The 21,167-nt window shown below is 41.1% G+C and overlaps 2 protein-coding genes across 2 annotated transcripts in view; both read right to left on the minus strand.

Annotated features, from left to right (window-relative positions):
• The window catches only part of LOC126281216 (myrosinase 1-like), a 188,669-nt gene that overhangs the window by 112,268 nt on the left and 55,234 nt on the right, over positions 1–21,167 (minus strand). The gene's annotated exons all lie outside the window — the stretch shown is intronic.
• On the minus strand, positions 1,668–20,712 carry LOC126281217 (myrosinase 1-like). The gene is made up of 11 exons (XM_049979965.1): positions 20,547–20,712; positions 17,771–17,904; positions 12,708–12,842; positions 12,492–12,614; positions 11,127–11,310; positions 8,446–8,540; positions 6,017–6,164; positions 4,589–4,737; positions 2,696–2,830; positions 2,143–2,249; positions 1,668–1,849 (listed from the first exon to the last, which is right to left on the minus strand). The coding sequence occupies exons 1-11, from the start codon at positions 20,710–20,712 to the stop codon at positions 1,735–1,737; spliced, it is 1,491 nt and encodes a 496-aa protein (XP_049835922.1). The 3' UTR covers positions 1,668–1,734.

A 21,167-nucleotide genomic window follows, 5' to 3' on the forward strand; every position in this document is an offset into this window, starting at 1 on the left:
AAATACCGTATCAATGGGCTCGAGTAGCTACATTCTCGTTAGCACCTGTTTAAAAAGAGTGATTATATTATATAAACATGAAGTGAACTGGACACTGTGCACCCAGCAATAGAAAAGCAATTTCCTGAACTTAAATCCAACGGAATAACTACGTTTAGTGACCATTCACCTGCAAAAGAGGAAGATTTTAAGTTCTAATGCAGATTCCACAATAATGGGCAGCAGAAGAGGTGGCGACATACAGCTAAAAATATGTGGAATGCATGAACTATAGTGTAGTGCATGGAATAAAAGACAACGTTTGAAGGCTAGAGGAATTGAAATAAGGAATGAAACTAAATTTTAAGATCATACAAGTGATAGTTTATAGGAAAAGAATTAGATATGAATTAAAATTCGAGAACTTACTTTCCTTGTTTTGGTCAAATTACTGGCTGGAGAAAGTTATATTTTTCGAATGTAGATTTGAATAATAAGTTAAAAATTAATCAGAAAGTTAATCAAACTAAATCAAACAAAAGCAGTCAGTTGTTTTCAGTGTAAATGTATATGCATAATCAAATGGTTGAAATGGCTCTGAGCACTATGGGACTTAACTTCTGAGGTCATCAGTCCCCTAGAACTTAGAACTACACACACATCCATGGTCGAGGCAGGATTCGAACCTGCGACCGTAGCTGTCTCGCGGTTCCAGACTGTAGCGCCTAGAGCCGCTCGGCCACCCTGGCCGGCCTATGCATTGATCAATAAATAATTTTTAGAACAAATCTTTTTTTCTTAGTTGCTACCCCCATCAAAAATCATAAAAGAATCTTTTGTGTTCAAGAGATTTCTTCTGTTTTTGGGATTATGACTTGACCACGTGACCATCACACGAGGCTACACTATTCTGCTAACTAATGATTTTTTTGTTTTACTATATGGAAGATTCAGCCTATTAAATGTAAACAAACAGTATTTAACAATACTGTGTCAATTACTTCTATATGGTGTAAATTATCAGTTAGCTTATAATAAAGCTGATGGGCTGCATTTAATAGCGTTCAGAAATTTATCTACTGGGGACACTAGGAATACGTATAAGTTGATTAGTGTCCAAGCAAACATTCCAGGAAATCAACATAAAGAAAAAATTATTAACTATAATCTATCTGCCTACAATTTTCATTATTTACCTGGAAATTATGTTGAAATTTTTAACCCAGGGTTCAACAAAGATGATAAATGTATAATATACAAGTGTCTTATTAAAGCTTGGGAAATATATTTTTCTCAGTACAGAATATTAATTTACATAATACTGTGTAATAATGATATTCTCAAACGGTACTGGTCCCCAAGAATAATGTTATCCTGCAGGTATTAAGAAAACGAACAAATTTGTCGAAGAACCTTATCGTATTAAAAAATCATACTTCGCTATGATAGCATTTGGTTAAACATTAACTGTACAGAAATTCATTGAAAGTAGATGAAATTTAAGAAAATTAATTGTGATGGGGACCCAAGTCAGAACTTTCTGAGCTAGAATTGGTACACATTTTCCAACTTTATTGCAAAGAGACGATTCTACATGATGGGATATTACAAGATTTAACGCGCCTATTGAAGACACCCTTCATTTGAGTATGGAATGCGGGTACAATGGAAAAGAAAAAAAAACATGATGCACTTCATTAACTCAGTATTTTTATTGTTTCCACAATTCAACCATTCTCAAATTTATTTCAGGTACTAAGCTGGAAGGGTTTTCGTTTTGAAGATCTGTCCAAGAAACTTGCTGGATGCCTTGGGCGTCCTTTTGCGGTCTGGGTCGTTGAAGTCTACATAGTGAAGTCCAAATCTGGTGCTGAAAAAATAGTAAAGTATAATATTTTACCAGTCTGTAAGTAAAGCACAATGTAAATAAGGTACAATGTTTTAGTAAGCTACTTATGAACTGAAGACATTTCTATGGCTGTGATTGCAGTATCTTTTTAGTTATCAAGTTAACAGCAGTACACAAGATATTTGGACTGCACATATACTACTGGCTGTATGCATTTTCTATGCCATCTAAGTTAGACACTGTGAGACCTTCATACTAAGAAGTACTGACCACAACGTTTGAGGGCAACAAAACATATGTATAGAGTTACTTACGTGAATCCTGTGCCCCACTCAAAGTTATCCAGGAGACTCCAAGCTGTGTAGCCGATGATGTCGACACCGTCCTCGTGAATAGCCTCCAGCATAGCAGCCAAGTAGTTCTGTTAACAGAGAAAGAAAACTTTATTTTCATAAATAGAAGCTACGAAATTTAATTAGTGGCAAATGTGACGGAACCGCGTTTACTGATGGAACAAATGCAACACAGTGTGTCAAGTATGTTAACAGTGATGCAACGGTGTCGTATAACGTTTTCAATGTCTTAGTGTCTCTAACGTTGAGAGAACTCAGATTCAAGTGGTCACTGATTACACAACAATTTTATGTGTGTGGTTGTTTTTTTATTTCTCCTGATTAACATTTGTGAGCTTGACGCGCCCACAGTGTTTCCGTACGTGCTATGCAAGAGCAATGTTTTTCATCTATTTTCCAAACCTTTGATCTGAGTTTGGATTTTCTATTTCTCCAAATGGCATCTTACTCAAGAGACACAGAAGAAATTTCTGACAATGTCCATTGCGTCAGATGAGATGGACAGAATACTCACCTTGTAGTAGTCAATTCGGCCCTGGTCCTCGATTTCTCCAGTGTCAGACCAGCCGTTCTCCATGACGAAGATCGGGTAGCCAGGGTACCGCTGGGCGAGCCAGTTGAACAGCTTGCGGAAGGCCCAAGGAGTGCTCTGCAAGAATAATACAGCAAATTAGACAGCTTACCGAGTGTGCTGGCACGAAGGACAACGTAGAAATGTATAAGTGGTTCCCTTTGTCTTTTATCGTCTAGTATGTGAAACTGCTATACAATACTGCAGGCAGCAGAAATGTGACTTGCGATAACCTTAAATGTGGGCCATGTGGTAGAGGAGGGGAAGACGTGCTATCTTGTAAGACACATAACGGATGTCGGACGAGGCAAGAAGCCAGCTATCACAGGCAAAGATGCAATTCTCCGCTAAGAGGAGGTCACTGGTATCCATTATAGGCCTCAGGTTGGGGAAGAAATTTTTGATTATCTATATGTGGAGTACGGCGTAGTACGGAAGTGAATCATGACCTGTGGTATACACTCGAGGAATGGAATATGTGGAGAACACTGAGTAGAAGAAAGGACAGAAGGATAGGAAATGTGCTAAGAAGTCAAGGAGTAGCTTCCATGGAAGTAGAGGGAGCTGTAGGACATACAAACTGTACGAAGGACAGAAACTGGGGCATACAGGGTGTTTCAAAGTATTCTTACAAACTTTGCAGCTAGGTTCCTTACACCAATAAATGAAAAAAATGTCCACGTAAACATATGTCCAAAAAACCCTTCGTTTTCGAGTTGTTAATGAAACTTTACAATTTAGGTGATTGGAGCTCATTAACACAGCAACTCATAATAAATGAATAAAGTCCCTGTAGACAGCACCTGTAAGACATGCTGGGAGAACGTATTCCAGCCCACATTACACTGGTGTTGATGTCTAGCCTATTATGTAGCACGAGGACTGCTATTGACCTATGTGTTTTGGTTGTGGAAATTTGTTATTTCATCTCTTCTATACGTTGCTTCTGATGTAAACAAAACTTAAGAGACAAGTAAAGAATTCAGAGACAAACAACGGGTTGGCAGTTCGTGCCATAAACCATTGGGAGAAGTTTCCCCTGTGGGTGATCAGTAGGCGTAAGGGCTGCACACGTTGAAAATCGTAAGGATACATGACTTGCTCATGAAGTATCCCCCTTGTTGAAGTTGGAGATGTAACACATTCCAGGGCCACATATTTTGCGCTGATGATTGGCACTTCTTTGATAGCTCGTAGGACGTGCTTTTCCTGGTCTTTTACGATCAAATGTCTGTGGTGCTACGGATCCGATCTCGGCAACGCGACGATACATAGCTCAAAAACTGGATGAATCGGTCTGGAAACGCCCTCTGATAGAGCCGTGCACCCTCGTTCCATTACAGTTCGTGTGACTGTGCATAAAAATCATATGTGCCTGGTCACGAAATGAATAATCTGCCATGTGTGAACGGAGCCCTCTTAGACAAAGCGCTACCTGTCGTAATTACACACAATGTACGCTTTGAATACAGGCAAATGACGAATGCAAACAAGTCTCGCTGGCAAGGCAACGCTATCTAGAATGCAACGAGCCAAATGGATGCATAGCTATGTGAGGGTGTTAGGTTTTACCTGCGAAGTCACTGAACGTCAACTCTAAAGCAAAGATTTTCGGACATATGTTCATGTGAATCTGTCTCTCGCTTTGGTGTAAGGAATTTGCCTCCAAAGTTTGTCAGTCTAGTTTTGAAAACTCTGTATGCAAGAAATAGCCGAAGACTTTGGGTGTAGACTCTTCCAAGTCTCTCGTTCAGTTTCAGCAAATGTATCACAGAGTAGAGGCACAGTGTCCAAGACAGACAGATATGAGTGACTCTGAACAGCGATGCCACGAACCCTGAGCCAGGTGGATGCCGCCTGCGGTGCGTCCGTGTATTCCCCGATAACGACGCCCGCGTCGAAATCCATGGAGGGATCGTAGCCGCTGGAGCCGTCTGATACTGGGTTGGCCGTGTAGTGGTTCAGTCCGTAGAAGTCAGACGTGCCTGGAACAGTACGGTCCGTACATAATACCTGATAGAACATTTGTAAAAATACAAAAGTTTCTTTGTTTAACTGTGCAACAAACAGACCGCAGTCAATACTTTCTAAGTTGCACAAGCTAACAGATTTTTCTCTCAACGACAGAAAACGCGAAGTACTGAGTTGCGTCAAGATTCGCTGACACCAAAAAAGTCTAAAAGGTAAGTTCACTACACTGGGTGCCATAAAATCAATTAAAATACCTTTTAATCTTATTTTTATTCCTGTGCAGTTTCTATTGCGAAGCTAATTTCAAATGTCACCATATGTAGCCCAGTGTGTTTCTACATCTTCGTTTTTACCATTGTCTGATTTAAAAGTCCATTTTTCTGGGCTGTAGGTTTACAAACATTTGAAAACGGCTTCACAATATTTGCGAAATAGTGAAAACAAAACATAAGGATATTCTATGATATAGAAATGGAATCAGAGTGTAATTGTGAAATATTGACATATACATGGTAATTTGTAATGGTTAATTTATAGTTATTATACAGGATAAAGGTACGCATTTGTGTCTTGTAGAGTAAGATGTTAAAAGCGACGCATAAGTATTACAAATATGACGAACTACCTATCAGTTCATGAAGATAATCGGTAGTATTGGACTGGTACTACTAGAGAACATGTAATGTGCGTCTACACTGTGATAATAACTGTACAGCGCACAGGAACGGTAGTTTCTTTGCTGCAATAAACAAAAGGTTCTTTTCGTTTCACTCTCGGATACAGCTTTGGGAGAGTGACTGCTTGCACACTTTTCTTCCACGTGTTATAAATTGAAGAATCAAACAAACTGGTACACCTGCTTAATATCGTGTAGGGCTCCTGCGAGCACGCAGAAGTGCCACAACACGACGTGCATGGACTCGACTAATATCTGAAGTAGTGCTGGAGGGAACTGACACCATGAATCCTGCAGGCCTGTCCATAAACCTGTAAGAGGACGAGGGTTTGAGATCTCTTCTGAACAGCACGTTGCAAGGCATATACTCAATAATGTCTACGTCTGGTGAGTTTTGTGGTGAGCGGAAGGGTTTAAACTCAGAATAATGTTCCTGGAGCCACTCTTTAGCAATTTTGGACGTGTGAGGTGTCTCATTGTCTTGCTGGAATTGCCCAAGTCCGTCGGAATGAGCAATGGACATGAATGGATGCAGGTGATCAGACAGTGTGCTTACATACGTGGAATAAGCCAGTCAGGCAAGTAGATAGATGCTGTGGGTAGTGTCGTTTACTCACCTCTGATGTATTCCACCTCCTCTGCCGTGAGCTCCACTAATCGGGACCTGGGGTAACCTGCAGCCTTACTGTTTGCCGCAATCCTCTGCTTCACCACCTCAGGCCAGTCTCCCTCGGCCGAGAAAATTGGGTGGTTGTACAGGCCAGACTGGAAGATAAATTTGTTAGGTAAAGGCAGTTGCCAAGTACAGAATCTTAAGCTAGTAATTCTTCCACATACATTGTCTTCAATCTGCATAATTAAATGGTTGCATCTATATGTAGTGTGAAAAATAATTTTGGCAAAATATATGGTATTTCATTTTATTCCTGGAAGAAGTGCTGAGGATAATTAAGTTGCAAGTACCGATATCGATTTGGAACGTAGGAGATGTTCAAGCGCCTGTGAGTATTAACCCACAAAAGAACACAGTGTCCTGGTAATGACACATGTGTACCACACCATGATCCATGCTAGACAACATAAGCGTGTCCAGTTGTGACATGCTCCAAATAAGGCACTAGTAGAGGATCTCTGGTCTCTTATATTCGATTCCTTCTAGCAAGCTGCTCGCCTGCAGAAATTACCAATTGGAATTACTTGCGGCACTTTCTGTGCTGCTGGACTCTTCTGGAATTCTCAGTGATCGAGCGGCTGACAGACTCTGGTTATGTAATAGGTTCCTAATGGGATATTCACTGTAGTAAGTAAAACGTTAGCTAGTCATTAACCTGAAGATTGTTTTGAATGCCACGGTGCCCCACTAAGCATAGTCCTGTTGCAGGTTGTATGCTGTTCCAGTCCTCCAGAACTGTACAGACTTTTATTCGCTCCTGATCTTCGGACACTTTGTGACATAGACATTTTATATTGTGTGTGACTTCTCTAAACTGCGGCCAGGACCTGACGTACTGAGGAGGATTTTGGTGAACGCTGATCCGGAGGGTAGCTAGATACTTAGGTCGGGCTTGAAAGAGACAATTTATTTGTTACTAAGCGAAGCCAACAGATGTTGAAAAATCTACATCAACTTCTATACTCTGCGAACTACTGTGAAGTTTATGGCATAGATAATAAATGAAGGTTGTGCTAACTCACTGGTTTATAGCATAGCTGTAGCCTGCATTCGTTGTTGGCAACATTTGCACCATATTTAATGCTCAACATTGTGACAACATGTGAATTGTTCTTTGTTGTCATTTTAACCATTTCTACTTCTGGTTTGTAGCTTCTGTAGCAAACATTCGCTTCATGTATAAAATCACTTGTCTTTATAAATTTCTAGAACTGTAAATTACATTGAGAAACACTTTGGTGATGGTGGTGGTGCAGTAGTTGAGAAACTGTACTTGCATTCGGCAGTACTGTAGTTCAAACTTCTATTTAGTTGCTACATTTTATACACAGAAACTGTATTTTTCATCCACACTGTTTTTTTCTTTTTTAAGTAAACTGACTGAGGCAAATAGAGGGCTGGATCCACTGAAAACGACCCTTCATATTTCGTATCCAATACATCCCATTCCCGAGCTTGTGCTTTGTCATAAATTACCTCATCGTCGACGGGGCGCTAAACCGCAATATTCCTATTCTTTTTGTTCAATGTTCGGATCATCCCAGCAAAGATTAGTTATTTTACGAACCTGAAGTCTCTAATATTCTTGTTATATGAAATAGTGAGAAGGGCAATATCAGTAAGTAGCTGAATTAGGTTGCACGAAACCTTTGTATTGTGTCGGAAATAACCAATTATGTTCTTATAAGATCGATGTCATTTCTTAAATGGAGGCAAAAAATCGTAAAATGTTCTATGTATTTGTAGAATCTAGCTGTATTATACTGATACAATGACTCACATAAGTGGTCAAAAGACATATTGACACTCTAGGAAAGAAACGACGTACAGGAAGGTATGATCTAACTGGAATGGATGCTTGTGTACAGAAAAAGACATGATTACATTTTCAATTTGTGAAGCTCTTGGTCTTGAATACATCATCCAGTTTGTCTGAAATTGTAATTATTTGTGTGTTGTACATGTAACTGCCATCTACCTATCTCCTTCGTGGTACATTGTGAGAGTGTAGCTTTGTTATGCATGTTAATTCATGCATATAAAGATTGTAAACAACGCTAATAAAGTCATTCAGTGAGTTACATTCCATCTTTAATAGTATATGTTGACTAATCCTGATGACAAAATTTTGTCTTGTCATTATTAGAGATATAATACACAAGAACAGCCCTTAGCGCATTGTCTCGTAATGGAAGAAAGGCTTAAGAAACAGTTCTACAGATTTAGGTTGTGTTAACCTGGGATGAGTTGATACTAAAGTATCGTGCTAGTCATAACCTCCTTCCTCCGTCTGAAGCAAAGTGAACATCCTTATTGTAATACAGCGCTGCAGTGCTGTTGGGAAGAAAGTTTATAAGAACTCATGGTACTTACGTAGAACTGCATCTTGCGTTCTGCTGCCTCTATGTCTGCTGCAGAATCGGTGGCAGGTTCGTACCACATGTTGTTAATTGTGATTCCGACCTTTCCTGCGATAAGAGAGGTACATGCCAGTCATCCTCGTACATTCTGTACGATAACTAACAGAAATAACACACTAGACACTAACAGTTGGATAAAGTTTAAGTACAACGATGTAAACAGAAAGAATTGGTACCATTTCTGACACTTTAGAAAGATAGGAAACTATTATGAATGAAATGTACATAACTAAAGTAAATGGATATCATAATCCTAACTTCTTCAGAAGGAGTCATAGATGATTCGAAAGTTATTCAGAAACTTCTCGAAAACGTGAAGAGTATTTTCACGTTAAAGTTCGCTGAAGTTATTTACCACGGGAAAAATTAAATAGTAGTATGTGGTGTTGACGCCTAAAGTTGGGAGCTGATGACCTTCCAGCGGCCTAAATCACTAGTTATCATCATCATCAGACCCACAGTGGCACATCGATTCTCAGTTATACGAGTTGTGCGGATCAAAAATTTGTGAATTCCGCTGGGGCGAATCAAATAACACGTGTCATCATCTGTAACTATAAATGTCATGTGAAATCTCTGTGCTGTGTCTAGCTTATTAGTTAACTCGATTTTTCGCACAGAACTTGCATTTTCAATCATCAGGTATACTCAACGTACATCTTATTGAATTGTGACCTAATTGAACAGTGTGGCGCTCGGAACAGGATTTTGTACTGAGATGGTGTGTCATGTGAAAGGAAGATCCCTAAGTTTTTAAGGGAAATAACTACGAGTTGTTGTGTTTGGAAAATCTAATGGTATAATGCCAATGTGATGATGTAATAGGTAATTGTAAATTACGCTTGTGGAGGCAATTTTTTTCTGTTACTTATTATGGTAATCTATAATTAAATCTGAGGAACTAATCTTCAGGAATACTAATTTTAACTATGGAAAAACCAATAATTCCCAGCCCCTTCTAACTACGTATTTTTCTTTTACCTTTTAGTTTTTTACTATTTATTTACTACCGTCACATTTCAGATATTAATATTAATGTCTATGATCACTGGTTATTAGCACGCTACACTTTAGTGACATCAGAACGAATGTACAAACAGAAGACAGGTTTCTAACTAATCAACAGTAATTAATGTTGAAATTGGCGTCTTTATTCTACAGATACTGAGTTCGGCAGAATTCGAACGAATATCTAAGATTACAAATTACACTTTTAACAGACCTACACCACTCTTCACGTGATATGCAATGCGAACGTTAGTTGCCTTCAGCATCGTGTTAACATCTAAACTCGGTGGATTGAGCTTGATTGTCCCTGTGGTGTGCGTACTGTAAGACCTTCGGTACACACACCATCAGATTATTTGACTTGTCGCTCTAAGGAAGTGGGCGAGTGTCAGCAATATTTCTCGTGGTCTTATCGTGACGTGTTTATCTTCTGCCGTTAGGTCAGACGATAGAAATGCCACTTGCACGCTTAGAGTAGCAGATTGACGGTGACCAACTTTAAACAGAACTTGATTAATTTTCACACACATTTATTAAAATAATAAAAATCATAGGCATTATGTAACTTGATTCTGGATGCTGTTTGCAATTGACAATCTGAAGTTCCTTTGGTTTTGGTACGTTAATCTTATTCTCACATATCTCTGATACTTGACAAAGGTGTCTATACATTTATCTTTATAGCTATGTACAGGAAAATCGTAATCTTATTGGGCGCAGACTGAAACTTGACTATAGACTGATGCAGACTGATTAATCGGAGGTCTGTACACTCTTTATAATACCTCGCGCGTTCAGGTATCACTGCGCGAGTGTGCTCCGCGAGGTGAAAAGGTTCTACGTTAGCAGAAATCTCATTGGCTGCATTAAATATTAATACGCGGATTGACGGAAGCAGAATTTGGTCCGTCTCTAGGACAGCGTCATCTCGTAGTGCGGAGACGGACGAGCGCTGCGCCTGCGCTGTTGTGCTTAGCGGGGCGCGCTCTATTGGGAAAGTTGTGTACGCGCTGACTATGCGGAACTATGTACACAACAGTCCCCTAAACCAGCGATTATTAGATTATGTTCTGCAGAAGATCAGATTCAGAAAAGCACTGTTGGTTTTCCTTTAAAAAGAAAGAGGGAATGCAAAAAAATTAAAAAATTGGAATGAAGTTTTAGCAGGAGATTTAATTGTTTACTGGAAGATAAGCTCACTATTCCTCTTTAACAGTACTATATTCTGTAACATTGGTTATTGAAGTTGACTGTGCAATAATGCTATTTTGTCTTGCACAGCGATCGTGAAAGGAAGGTAGAAGCGTGTGAGTGCACACAGAACGTAATTTTCCACTCGCCACATTTGTAAATGAAATAAAATAGTGACAGGCAAATGTACTCTCCAGTGTGTGTTGTACAAAAAGGTGCGTACGTAAATGGGAGGCGATCTAACCGAAAAAACTTATAGGCCTCAACTGTCGAGGCCCGTCGCTATACAGCTTGCGTGAAATGAGACTTTAGGTTCCAATAAACTCCTCAAAATGATTCAGGACTTCATTTATAGGTTCCCCTAATCCGGATAATCAAGTTCAAATACACGAGCTCACAATTGCTTCGCTGCTCATCAACAGAGCGACCTTTTACCTTTCTGAGTCTGTCGGTACTTCTCGTCGTAGAGTCGGTAGGCGCCGGCGTGTGCCATGAGCACGGTGTAGGCCGCCATGTAGTCTCCCACGCCTGACGAGTTGATGCCCGGGGCGATCGTGAAGCCTCCAGAGTAGCCCATGACAAAACTGGCCGGCTCGTTGAATGTTTGCCACCACTTCACCTGCTCACACAACATGTGGTTCGTTCACTAAACAGGATTATAGATCACATCCTATGTTTGTTTATTATAATTCATTCGATCTCACCTGCTGCTAATTGTGTGGTAGACCAATAAATGTCTGATACCTACAAGCAACAAGTGGTTGAGCAACGCCACAAAAGACACGCTAGTGAGTGTAAACTATGAGATGAGGCCATCTGCAGATGGGACGAAGATCAGATACGCCTAGAGGACGAAACCAGAAAGCCAGGCACCACACTACTTCAGCAGTGTGCACGTGAGAGGGCGGGCCAGTATACAGTAATAAGCAGCGTTGTACTATGTGGCATTCCAGCCGATAGCATCACTGTCGGCACCTGTCTGTAGTGGTAGAATATTTAGCATTGCTTTTCGAGTTAGTTTAGGTCTGATGAAGTTACTTCGTTACTGTGATATTAAATCCGGATGGCATCAGGAAAACGCAAGAAGCTTTAAATGAAGAAGCAACAGCGATTGTTCCCAGACCACATGAATTGTTTTCTAGGGACAATCAGAAGTAAAAACAGTGGCCCAATGTTGTACTACATTAAAAACTTTGTTGATGTGAACAGCTTCATCTGGGAATATTGCAGCTAGCTCTGAAGTCGAGCCTCGCAGGATTAGCCGAGCGGTCTGGGGCGCTGCAGTCATGGACTGTGGGCTGGTCCCGGTGGAGGCTCGAGTGCTCCCTCGGGCATGGGTGTGTGTGTTTGTCCTTACGATAATTTAGGTTAAGTAGTGTGTAAGCTTAGGGACTGATGACCTTAGCAGTTAAGTCCCATAAGATTTCACACATTATCTGAAATCGATCACGACACGACAAACGAAACTGAAGATCATTTTTGCAGTCAGAGGTACATTTATTCGTTAACTCATGATAAGACAGTGTTCTCACCTAATATCGCGGTTGCAAGTTTCAGTACATCTATTTTATCAGAATAGAACTCTCGTAGCTTCTTTTTTTCTACTGGTTTTTCTATATCAAGACAGCGTAGTTTCTATTAAGCTACGGTACAAATTTTTAGTCTCGAGCGACTAACTGTTGATGGAAATGCCTTTTTCCTTATATTTCAGTTGTTAATTCCAGCGTAGTATCGAATAAGAAGCTGCATGTGTAGCTGTACCTCGGTTTTGTAACCCCAAAACACTCTTTTGCTCCTTACCCTGTCGCCGTAGTTGTCGTACAGCACTCTGGCGTACTCAACAAAGTAGTCCGCCAGTCTGGGGTTGGGCCAACCCCCGATGTCCTGCAGTGTCTGTGGCAGGTCCCAGTGGAACATCGTCACCTGCAAAAAATATATACAGCATCGTGTGACGTCACTTTTGATTAGTGATCTACTGTTAAGGTACAGAAACCGGATCACTGAGGTTGCTCTTACCACTGGAGTGATGCCGTTGGCGATCAAGCCGTCGATGACCTTGTTGTAGTAGTCGATTCCCTCCTGGTTGATGTTGTTGACGTCTCCAGTGGGGAGAACTCTGGGCCACGATATGGAAAAGCGGTATGCGTCCACCTGCGGCGCAAAAATAACGTTCTCAGTGTCGGTTCACGTTGGACGTTGTCCCTACACATCATTATCGAACTTCAGCGGTAGGCTTACTTTTGCAGAACCCAAACACCTGCTTGTATCCTACTATAACACTAAAATAGTCTCTAAGTCGTTCCCTTTCTATTTCTAGGACAAACTGTCCAGTAAGATAAAAGTTAAGTTTCTCGTTCTGTTCGTAGACGTCTGAATGGAGTCCGACTGACCGCCGGGTCTTCCTCTGCCAATTACGTCAGAGGATGCCATTTGGAGAGGCATGTGGAGCTGGACAGTAGCCTACTTATGATCCAAAACCATACTGCAGTCAAAATGAAATTTAAGTTTTTATATCTATTATCTGGCTGTGTAAGTAATTTCGAAGATCAGAGGAAGGTAACGGCATACCATCAGGTTTAGTGAAGCGTTTTAGTATTCAAACCAATCCTCAGATTGATGGTATGGTAACTTTATTTCATTTTGTTATTACTAATATAGATTCGCTCTCGACATACCTAAGAGGTCTTCTTTTTGTAGACCAGAGCAGTTTTATCTTACATTCCATGTCCCACATTGATTATTCCTCTCGCTCCTCCTTTTTCCTATGAACTTCTCATTATTTCTCGTTTTCTTTCCTTCACCATTTCTCCTGCTTCAACTTTCATCTTCCTTTGTCGCTATTTCTGTGACGATACCATCAATTAAAGCACCCGATTGTCTCCCTATTTTTCCAATGGGGATTGTTGTAGCCAAGGTGCAGGCTGATATAACTTCTGCGACATTAAAAATGTATTTTCGCCTATTTTTCATGTAGCCCTCGTTTTAGACGCTTTATTATTTGACTGTTATTAGCATTATTATTATTATTATTATTAATTTTACTTTTTCTACTATTGATAATATTATTATTATCGTAATGATGATAATAATGTTAATTAGAGTCGTATAGAGCTCTATTTCAGATATTGGCTCCACTGTTTATATAGAGAAATTAAGAAGGAATGCTTGAATGTCTGTGGGGAAAGCTAAGACGGCAAACTAGTCAGGAAATCTAAACACGCAAATAAATAAAATAAACGCAGTCCACACACAACAGCCGAAATGTTAAGAAAATAACATGCCAGACGGGCCAGTTTCATTATAGGACCGCCGAACACACGGGCAAGTACTACTTACAAACGTACTGTTGCCTCTATTCCTCTGAGAGTCAAACGACGATTAACGATTAAATGATGTAAGCGAGTTACGTTAGTATAGAATAAATTTCTGTAAACGGATCTTTAAACGGTTAAGTATATACTTTTATGATTCAGAATTTCGAACCTTTTGTAGAAATACCTTAATAACTTTTTATTCCTTCATCTCCATTAAGTGAGGTCTAGTTCAGCTATTCTAGAGCAACACATTTTCTAAACTACTCATTTAAATAACAAGTTAATTAACCAAGTTCTCCATTTGCGACTGGCAGAATATCCCAAAATTTTCAACAAAAACAGAACTTTCCTACAATTCTGGAACTATTATTTATTTAAACTTGTATCATTGTCCCTGGTGAGGACTCTTTGCCGTCAGCTGAGCTGTACGATCGGTGCTGTTGAACCCTTGCTCTCTGATTACTAATCTTGTGGTTCTGTGACACTTCTGCTAGCCTAAGTTGTTTCTGGACAAAAGGGTATGGCACAGAATGGCAGACTTGTAGCTTAGGAACAGTATTAGAGAGAAATGCTACGATCATCAATTTATACATAGCAAAGAAATCGTAGTGGAAGATAATGTAGTCAGAAAATTTGATGACGAAACGTATTACATGTATTACTCGTTATATAATACAGAAACTGACCTTTTTTCCTTCCTTAGTTAATGGTTATATCATGCTGTCGTCATAATTAGACATATGTTTTTCCATTTAGTACGACAGATATACTGCTTGGCAGTTACTAAGTAACAAGTGGACTGGAATAATCACAGGAAATGATGGACGACATGATACACAGTACTTACGTGAAAGAGATGGAGTGGAATGGTACGGGCTTCACGACATGGTGAAGCAGGATAACAGGTATAAATAATGTTCATGTTTGACACAGGTCACACAGCCAACATAAAGGTCGATATCGGACTCTCAGTAAGGAATATGTCGTTCTTGGGCAATAATACAAATTTTGCATCTGTTACTCAGGATGGCTACAGAACTAGTGAGGAGTCCTTGGGGGATATTATGCCATTCCTTTCTCAAGGAGATTTTCAGTTCTTTCCCGGTTCGGGGAGGTGGTGTCTGTTGAGAAACATAACTGCCAGAGCATCCCAGGCATGCGCTATAGGGTTTACATCCGGAAAGTACGCAGGCCAATCCATAAGTTCAGTATCTTGACTTTCCAGTGCATCAGACACCGCGGCGGTCTTGTGTGGGCTGGCGTTGTCACCGACAAAGAGCAAGTCGGGACCTGCTGCATGCCTAAGCAGGCGGACAATCCCCGTGCATTTCAGCTGTCCTGTAAGACTACCCCGCACAAGGATATGCAGCGGTGTTCGGCCGTTGTGCATGTTGCCTCCCCACACCATAACGCTTAGGCCGTGCCTGTGACGTTCATGAACATTCTGTGGTGTGTTACTTGTTTCCCTGTCTCTCCACAGTAACCAGTGGCCAGAATCATTTGTCATTGTAAAGCAGGATTCGTCGGAGAATATCACTCCGGACCACTTTTTCTGACCCAACCAGCATGTTCCCTGTACCAACGACCTCTTCCTCAACGATGGCATGACTGGAGTCGGTTGCATTTAAAAAGATTCCATTCATAGAGACGCGGGTACCGGTGGTGGCTGCCGGGTCTGCAGCGATTTGCCTAAGAGTGAGATATCTGTTCATTTTCCCCACTGGGGCAACTTATCGATCCTCTTGTGCTGTGGTGGTCCTGCTAAAAAAAAAAAAAAAAATTGGCACTGAGCACTGTGGGACTCAACTGCTGTGGTCATCAGTCCCCTATAACTTGGAACTACTTAAACCTAACTAACTTAAGGACATCAAACACATCCATGCATGAGGCAGGATTCGAACCTGCGACCGTAGCTGTCTCACGGTTCCGGACTGCGCGCCTAGAACCGCGAGACCACCGCGGCCGGCGGTCCTGCTACAACCACAGCATAATTTCGCATAGCATCTAAATCTTCAGTGGCCTTTGACACTTTGACCGGCTTCTAGCATTCCACCATCGTAACCACTTAGATGATGTCTTGAAGACGTGCTACCGTACCTCATGGAATATCGCGCTTATCGGTTCCACAACAACCTTCGCCAGACACTGAGCTGCATGAACTGTAGAATACATATAGAGCGTGCGTGCTCTGCTCAGGCTTCGCTGCAGTTAATACGTCCGGACCTCTACATTTCCTTCTACTGTTATTGGCTGGACGTTCCGCAGCATTTGCCGGTTGTCCTCATAGACCATAAATAACATAGACCGCATATGTCCCGTTCTCTGCCGTGTTAACGCTTGAAACCAACATCCAAGTCACGCGATTCGAGGCAGAAAGCCGATCCTGCCATTACACGCCGTGTGAAGTGGAGCTGACAGACACAGTTTCTCCCATTTATAGCTGAAATCAAGCATTCAATTTGACAATTCAACGAACTGTAGCACTACTCTTACACATATAGTAGTGCAGTTAACCGAGTTTCTCCGAAATTCCTGATAATAATGCTATGGTTATCGTTTTTACATGTAGCCAAGCTGAAATGTATTGACAGCTCTTCTAACAAGCGACAGAATCACTGTTCTTTAGTGAATACTTTTTTTTTAATTTGCACCGTGAATTCTGTATTTCTCCGCGTCCATAGAAGTGGAAGACAAAATAACAATTTCGAACGCAGTATTAGTTTTATAATGATTCCACAAGAATATGTGTGAAATGCTTAAGTAAGCTTTTGTAAGAAAAGAAATTCGTTTATGAACGTAATGTCAGGTATTTACACAAAATAAGCACGTATGATTTCTGATTTTTGCTTAATACAGTACAGATACCGAAACCGTGTCAAGATAAGAAGCGTAATATATTACAATATGTTGATTTTACTGGTGTAGTGAACTAGATATTAGCGATATGTTGTCTCAAAATCTTAGTCATTCATGAAGTTTTACACCCAAGGATCAACAAATGATTCAAATGGCTCTGAGCACTATGGGACTTAAAATCTGAGGTTATCAGTCCCCTAGACCTTAGAACTGCTTAAACGTAACTAACCTAAGGACATCACACACATCCATGCCCGACGCAGAATTGGAACCTGCGACCGCTACTGAATCGCCTAGAACCGCTCGGCCACACCGGCCGGCTAAGGATCAACATCCTTCTTAACTTTCAATTTATGGAAATACCTCTGCAAGTATTTTAAAGTAGTTAACTTACACAACAAGAATTTTCGTCACTTTAGCTAATCTGTAGACTAAAAAACAACTGTATACTCTGAGTATATGTGAAGGTCATTACTTCTGCATCTAATAGAAAGCACAACATTTGATCTGTAACAAAAATGTCGTAAATTGTGCACTCTAAATGCTTAATGATATGCTTGGCTTCGTGTCCCGAGTCACGTGACTTAGATGTTGGTTTCAGTAAAATGACGTCATGTGCAGTCTATGGTATCCATGGTCTATGGTTGTACCACAGCAATTGACAGTTGTTTCTTAGCAGGTGTCGGTCATGCCGCAGCAATTGCCGAGTGATGTAATTAGTCAGCCCACTCTTACCGAAAGCTGTCAGGTGAATAATGTTCTTAATTTTCAGTTTTTCTAGAAAACTGCAATCAGTGTTGATATTTCAAGCTGCGCTCTACAAGCATCGGCAGTTGACAGATTGCAACGAATCCCGAAGCTGCTGCGCTGTCGTTTTGTACATCAGTAAATAATGCGAACAACACTCACGTTCATATCCTTGGCGAGCTGTATGTCTATCTCGTACTTGTGGTAGGAGTCACACGCCACGTCCCCATTGCTGCCATCAGTGGTGATGTTGGGAATCGTGTGGAACATGCGGTCGAAAATTCCCTCACCCTTGCCTGCAACACAGATTGAACAACAGTTAAAAGATAGTACAAAGGAACAATAATAAGTACGGATAATTATTTTTGCTCTCCATCCACCAACTTCCATTAAATATCACTCTGCATGGATTCCTCGTGAATGTATCTTAGGATACTGGCGGCTAGCAAAACCTAACATAAAGCCTTAGAATCAGAATAGTATTTGATTTACTACATGAATTCGGATAGAGAAAAGAACTCACGTACCATTGTTCTGATGAGTTTTGCCACCTCCGTGAGCCTAGATAATTCATCTACATGCACAGCCCGCAAGCCACTGTATCGTGCGTAGCGGACGTCAGTCTGTGCCACTATTAGTCAGCAATTAAAAGATGGTGCAAAGGAAAAATAGTAAGTACTAGTAATTATTTATGTTTTCCATCCGCCAGCTTACATTAAAGAACACTCTGCATGGATTCTTCGCGCATACTTCCCAGGATGCTGAGGGTTAGTGAAACCTATCATAAAATCTTTAAAATGAGAGTAGTATTTGGTTTACTAAATGAACTCGGCTGGAGGAGTATTGCTGGATGATATGTATTCTCACCAGATAAGAACTTAGGTACCTTTGTTCTGATAACATTTGCTACACACTTGAGCGTCTATAATTCCTGTGAAGTGCGGAAAATTTGTCTGTAAGGAAACCACCCGACACAAATTCGTGTGCGTTTTGCATGTTAAGTGACTATCGACTCTGACGTTGTTTCAGGTACTACTGAAGATTTTCACATAGGTTAAAGCTTTCTGTACCAGTCCCGAGGTTTCATTGCTCCCAAAAGTTCCTCACAGAAATTAGCCAGAGATTTAGCCAGATAGATATGAAATTCGGCACCTTGGATGACGGATTTGGTAATGGAAACACATTTGGAAATTTGTGGTAAGTTCCTATGGGACCAAACTGCTAAGGTTATCTGTCCCTAGGCTTGCACACTACTTAATATAACTTAAACTAACGACGCCATCACATACCTGAGGGAGCACTCGAACCTCAGATCGAGGTAGCCACGCAAGCCGTAGCAAGGCGCCTTAGACCCCACGATTTGGCAATGTTACGGTCATCGTTAACATGACAAGGAATTTTGATAAACTATGATGTCCAGCAGTTCGATGTAGCCTTTATCACACGGCGATCTTGTCGCCTGGACCCAGTAACCCAATTCCACATCATTAAAACATCGGAATGTCTCCCACACCTTGCAGCATTGGCAGCCTATAAAGTTGCTCCAGAAGACTTCCTATCGTTTGCGAGTAACATGATGCTCTGAATCCATCGCATACCAGCAGAAAATATTTTCAAAGAAATACGTTTCCAGTCTACATCTACATCCATACTCCGCAAGCCACCTGACGATGTGTGCGGAGAGTACTTTGAGTACCTCTATCGGTTCTCCCTTCTATTCCAATCTCTTATTGTTCGTGGAAAGAAGGACTGTCGGTATGCCTCTGTGTGGGCTCTAATCTCTCTCATTTTATCCTCATGGTCTCTTCGCGAGATATACGTAGGAGGGAGCAATATACTGCTTGACTCCTCGGTGAAGGTATGTTCTCGAAACTTCAACAAAAGCCCGTACCGAGCTACAGAGCGTCTCTCCTGCATAGTCTTCCACTGGAGTTTATCTATCATCTCCGTAACGCTTTCGCGGTTACTAAATGATCCTGTAACGAAGCGCGCTGCTCTCCTTTGGATCTTCTCTATCTCTTCTATCAACCCTATCTGGTACGGATCCCACACTGCTGAGCAGTATTCAAGCAGTGGGCGAACAAGCGTACTGTAACCTACTACCTTCGTTTTGGGATTGCATTTTCTTAGGATTCTTCCACTGAATCTCAGTCTGGCATCTGCTTTACCGACGATTAACTTTATAAGATCATTCCATTTTAAATCACTCCTAATGCGTACTCCCAGATAATTTATGGAATTAACTGCTTCCCATTGCTGACCTGCTACATTGTAGCTAAATGATTTGGGATCTATCTTTCCATGTATTCGCAGCACATTACACTTGTCTACATTGAGATTCAATTGCCATTCCCTCCACCATGCGTCAATTCGCTGCAGGTCCTCCTGCATTTAAGTACAATTTTCCATTGTTACAACCTCTCGATATACCACAGTATCATTCGCAAAAAGCCTCAGTGAACTTCAGATATCATCCACAAGGTCATTTATGTATATTGTGAATAGCACCGGTCCTACGAGACTCCCCTGCGGCACACCAGAAATCACTCTTACTTGAGAAGACTTCTCTCCATTGAGAATGACATGCTGCGTTCTGTTATCTAGGAACTCTTCAATCCAATCACACAATTGGTCTGGTAGTCTTTCAGAATCAGTTGTCAGTATATCTTCCTTCTCCCTTCTGCCATCAATTATCTCCTGTTTTTAATTTAGTTTAATTTCTCGTTGAAGATGGTGGATAGTTCAATATACCTTGTTTATCAACTTCGCTATATTCACTCACTGAAAAAGTTTTAGTGAGAAGTATGATCGCCTTCACAAGTTGCACACGTGAAAGGTCTTCCACCACATTTTTGTCTTTTAAGAAAAAAAGATCAAGTTGGTGGTTAAGCGTTGGTAATGCTGAATGTTTCAGGTGACGGAGACAAAGAGTTCTTACCGCCCTCATTCCAGGCCCCTTCCACCTGGTAGGACGCGGTGGCAGCTGCGAAGATGAAGTCCTTGGGGAATTTGTTGGGAGGTCCGCGTGCTCCAGGTCTTTCCGGGCGACCCAGGACACCGGCTGCCAGAAGCAAGAGCAAGCACACGGAGGACCTCATCTTCATCGTTGTGATCTGCTTGTGTGTGTGCCGTTTTATATTCTACTTCTCTAGCTAATCTAGCTGTAAATCGAGCTTCCAGTGAGATTTGAGTACTCAATGTCGACTAAAGGATCACAGAAATTTTTGGCTGGGCGTGGGTGTGACCTTCGTAACATCTTGTTTGTAGTCCGTCTTTGTGGCACGAGATGCCTGTTTGATGAGCTCGAACTTTAAAGCAAAAGTAAGCAAACTCTGTTTTTGTTGCGGCGACGAGAATTATGGTGTATGATAAGCCCAGCGAATAATTTCCCCCGGTGTTTACTTCAAACGGCAGTTTATCCGCCGCGAGTTATTTTGCACAGTCACTGTACCTGCCTTATGTTTCCTTATTACTTGGTAAAACGCGTTAATCTCCGAGAGCGTAGGAGTGGCTGAGCTCATACGACGCGATAAAAGACGTCGAATAGACACGCCTCCTT

This window comes from Schistocerca gregaria, chromosome 7 (genome assembly GCF_023897955.1).
Source record: "Schistocerca gregaria isolate iqSchGreg1 chromosome 7, iqSchGreg1.2, whole genome shotgun sequence".
In the NCBI taxonomy this organism is placed as follows: domain Eukaryota; kingdom Metazoa; phylum Arthropoda; class Insecta; order Orthoptera; family Acrididae; genus Schistocerca; species Schistocerca gregaria.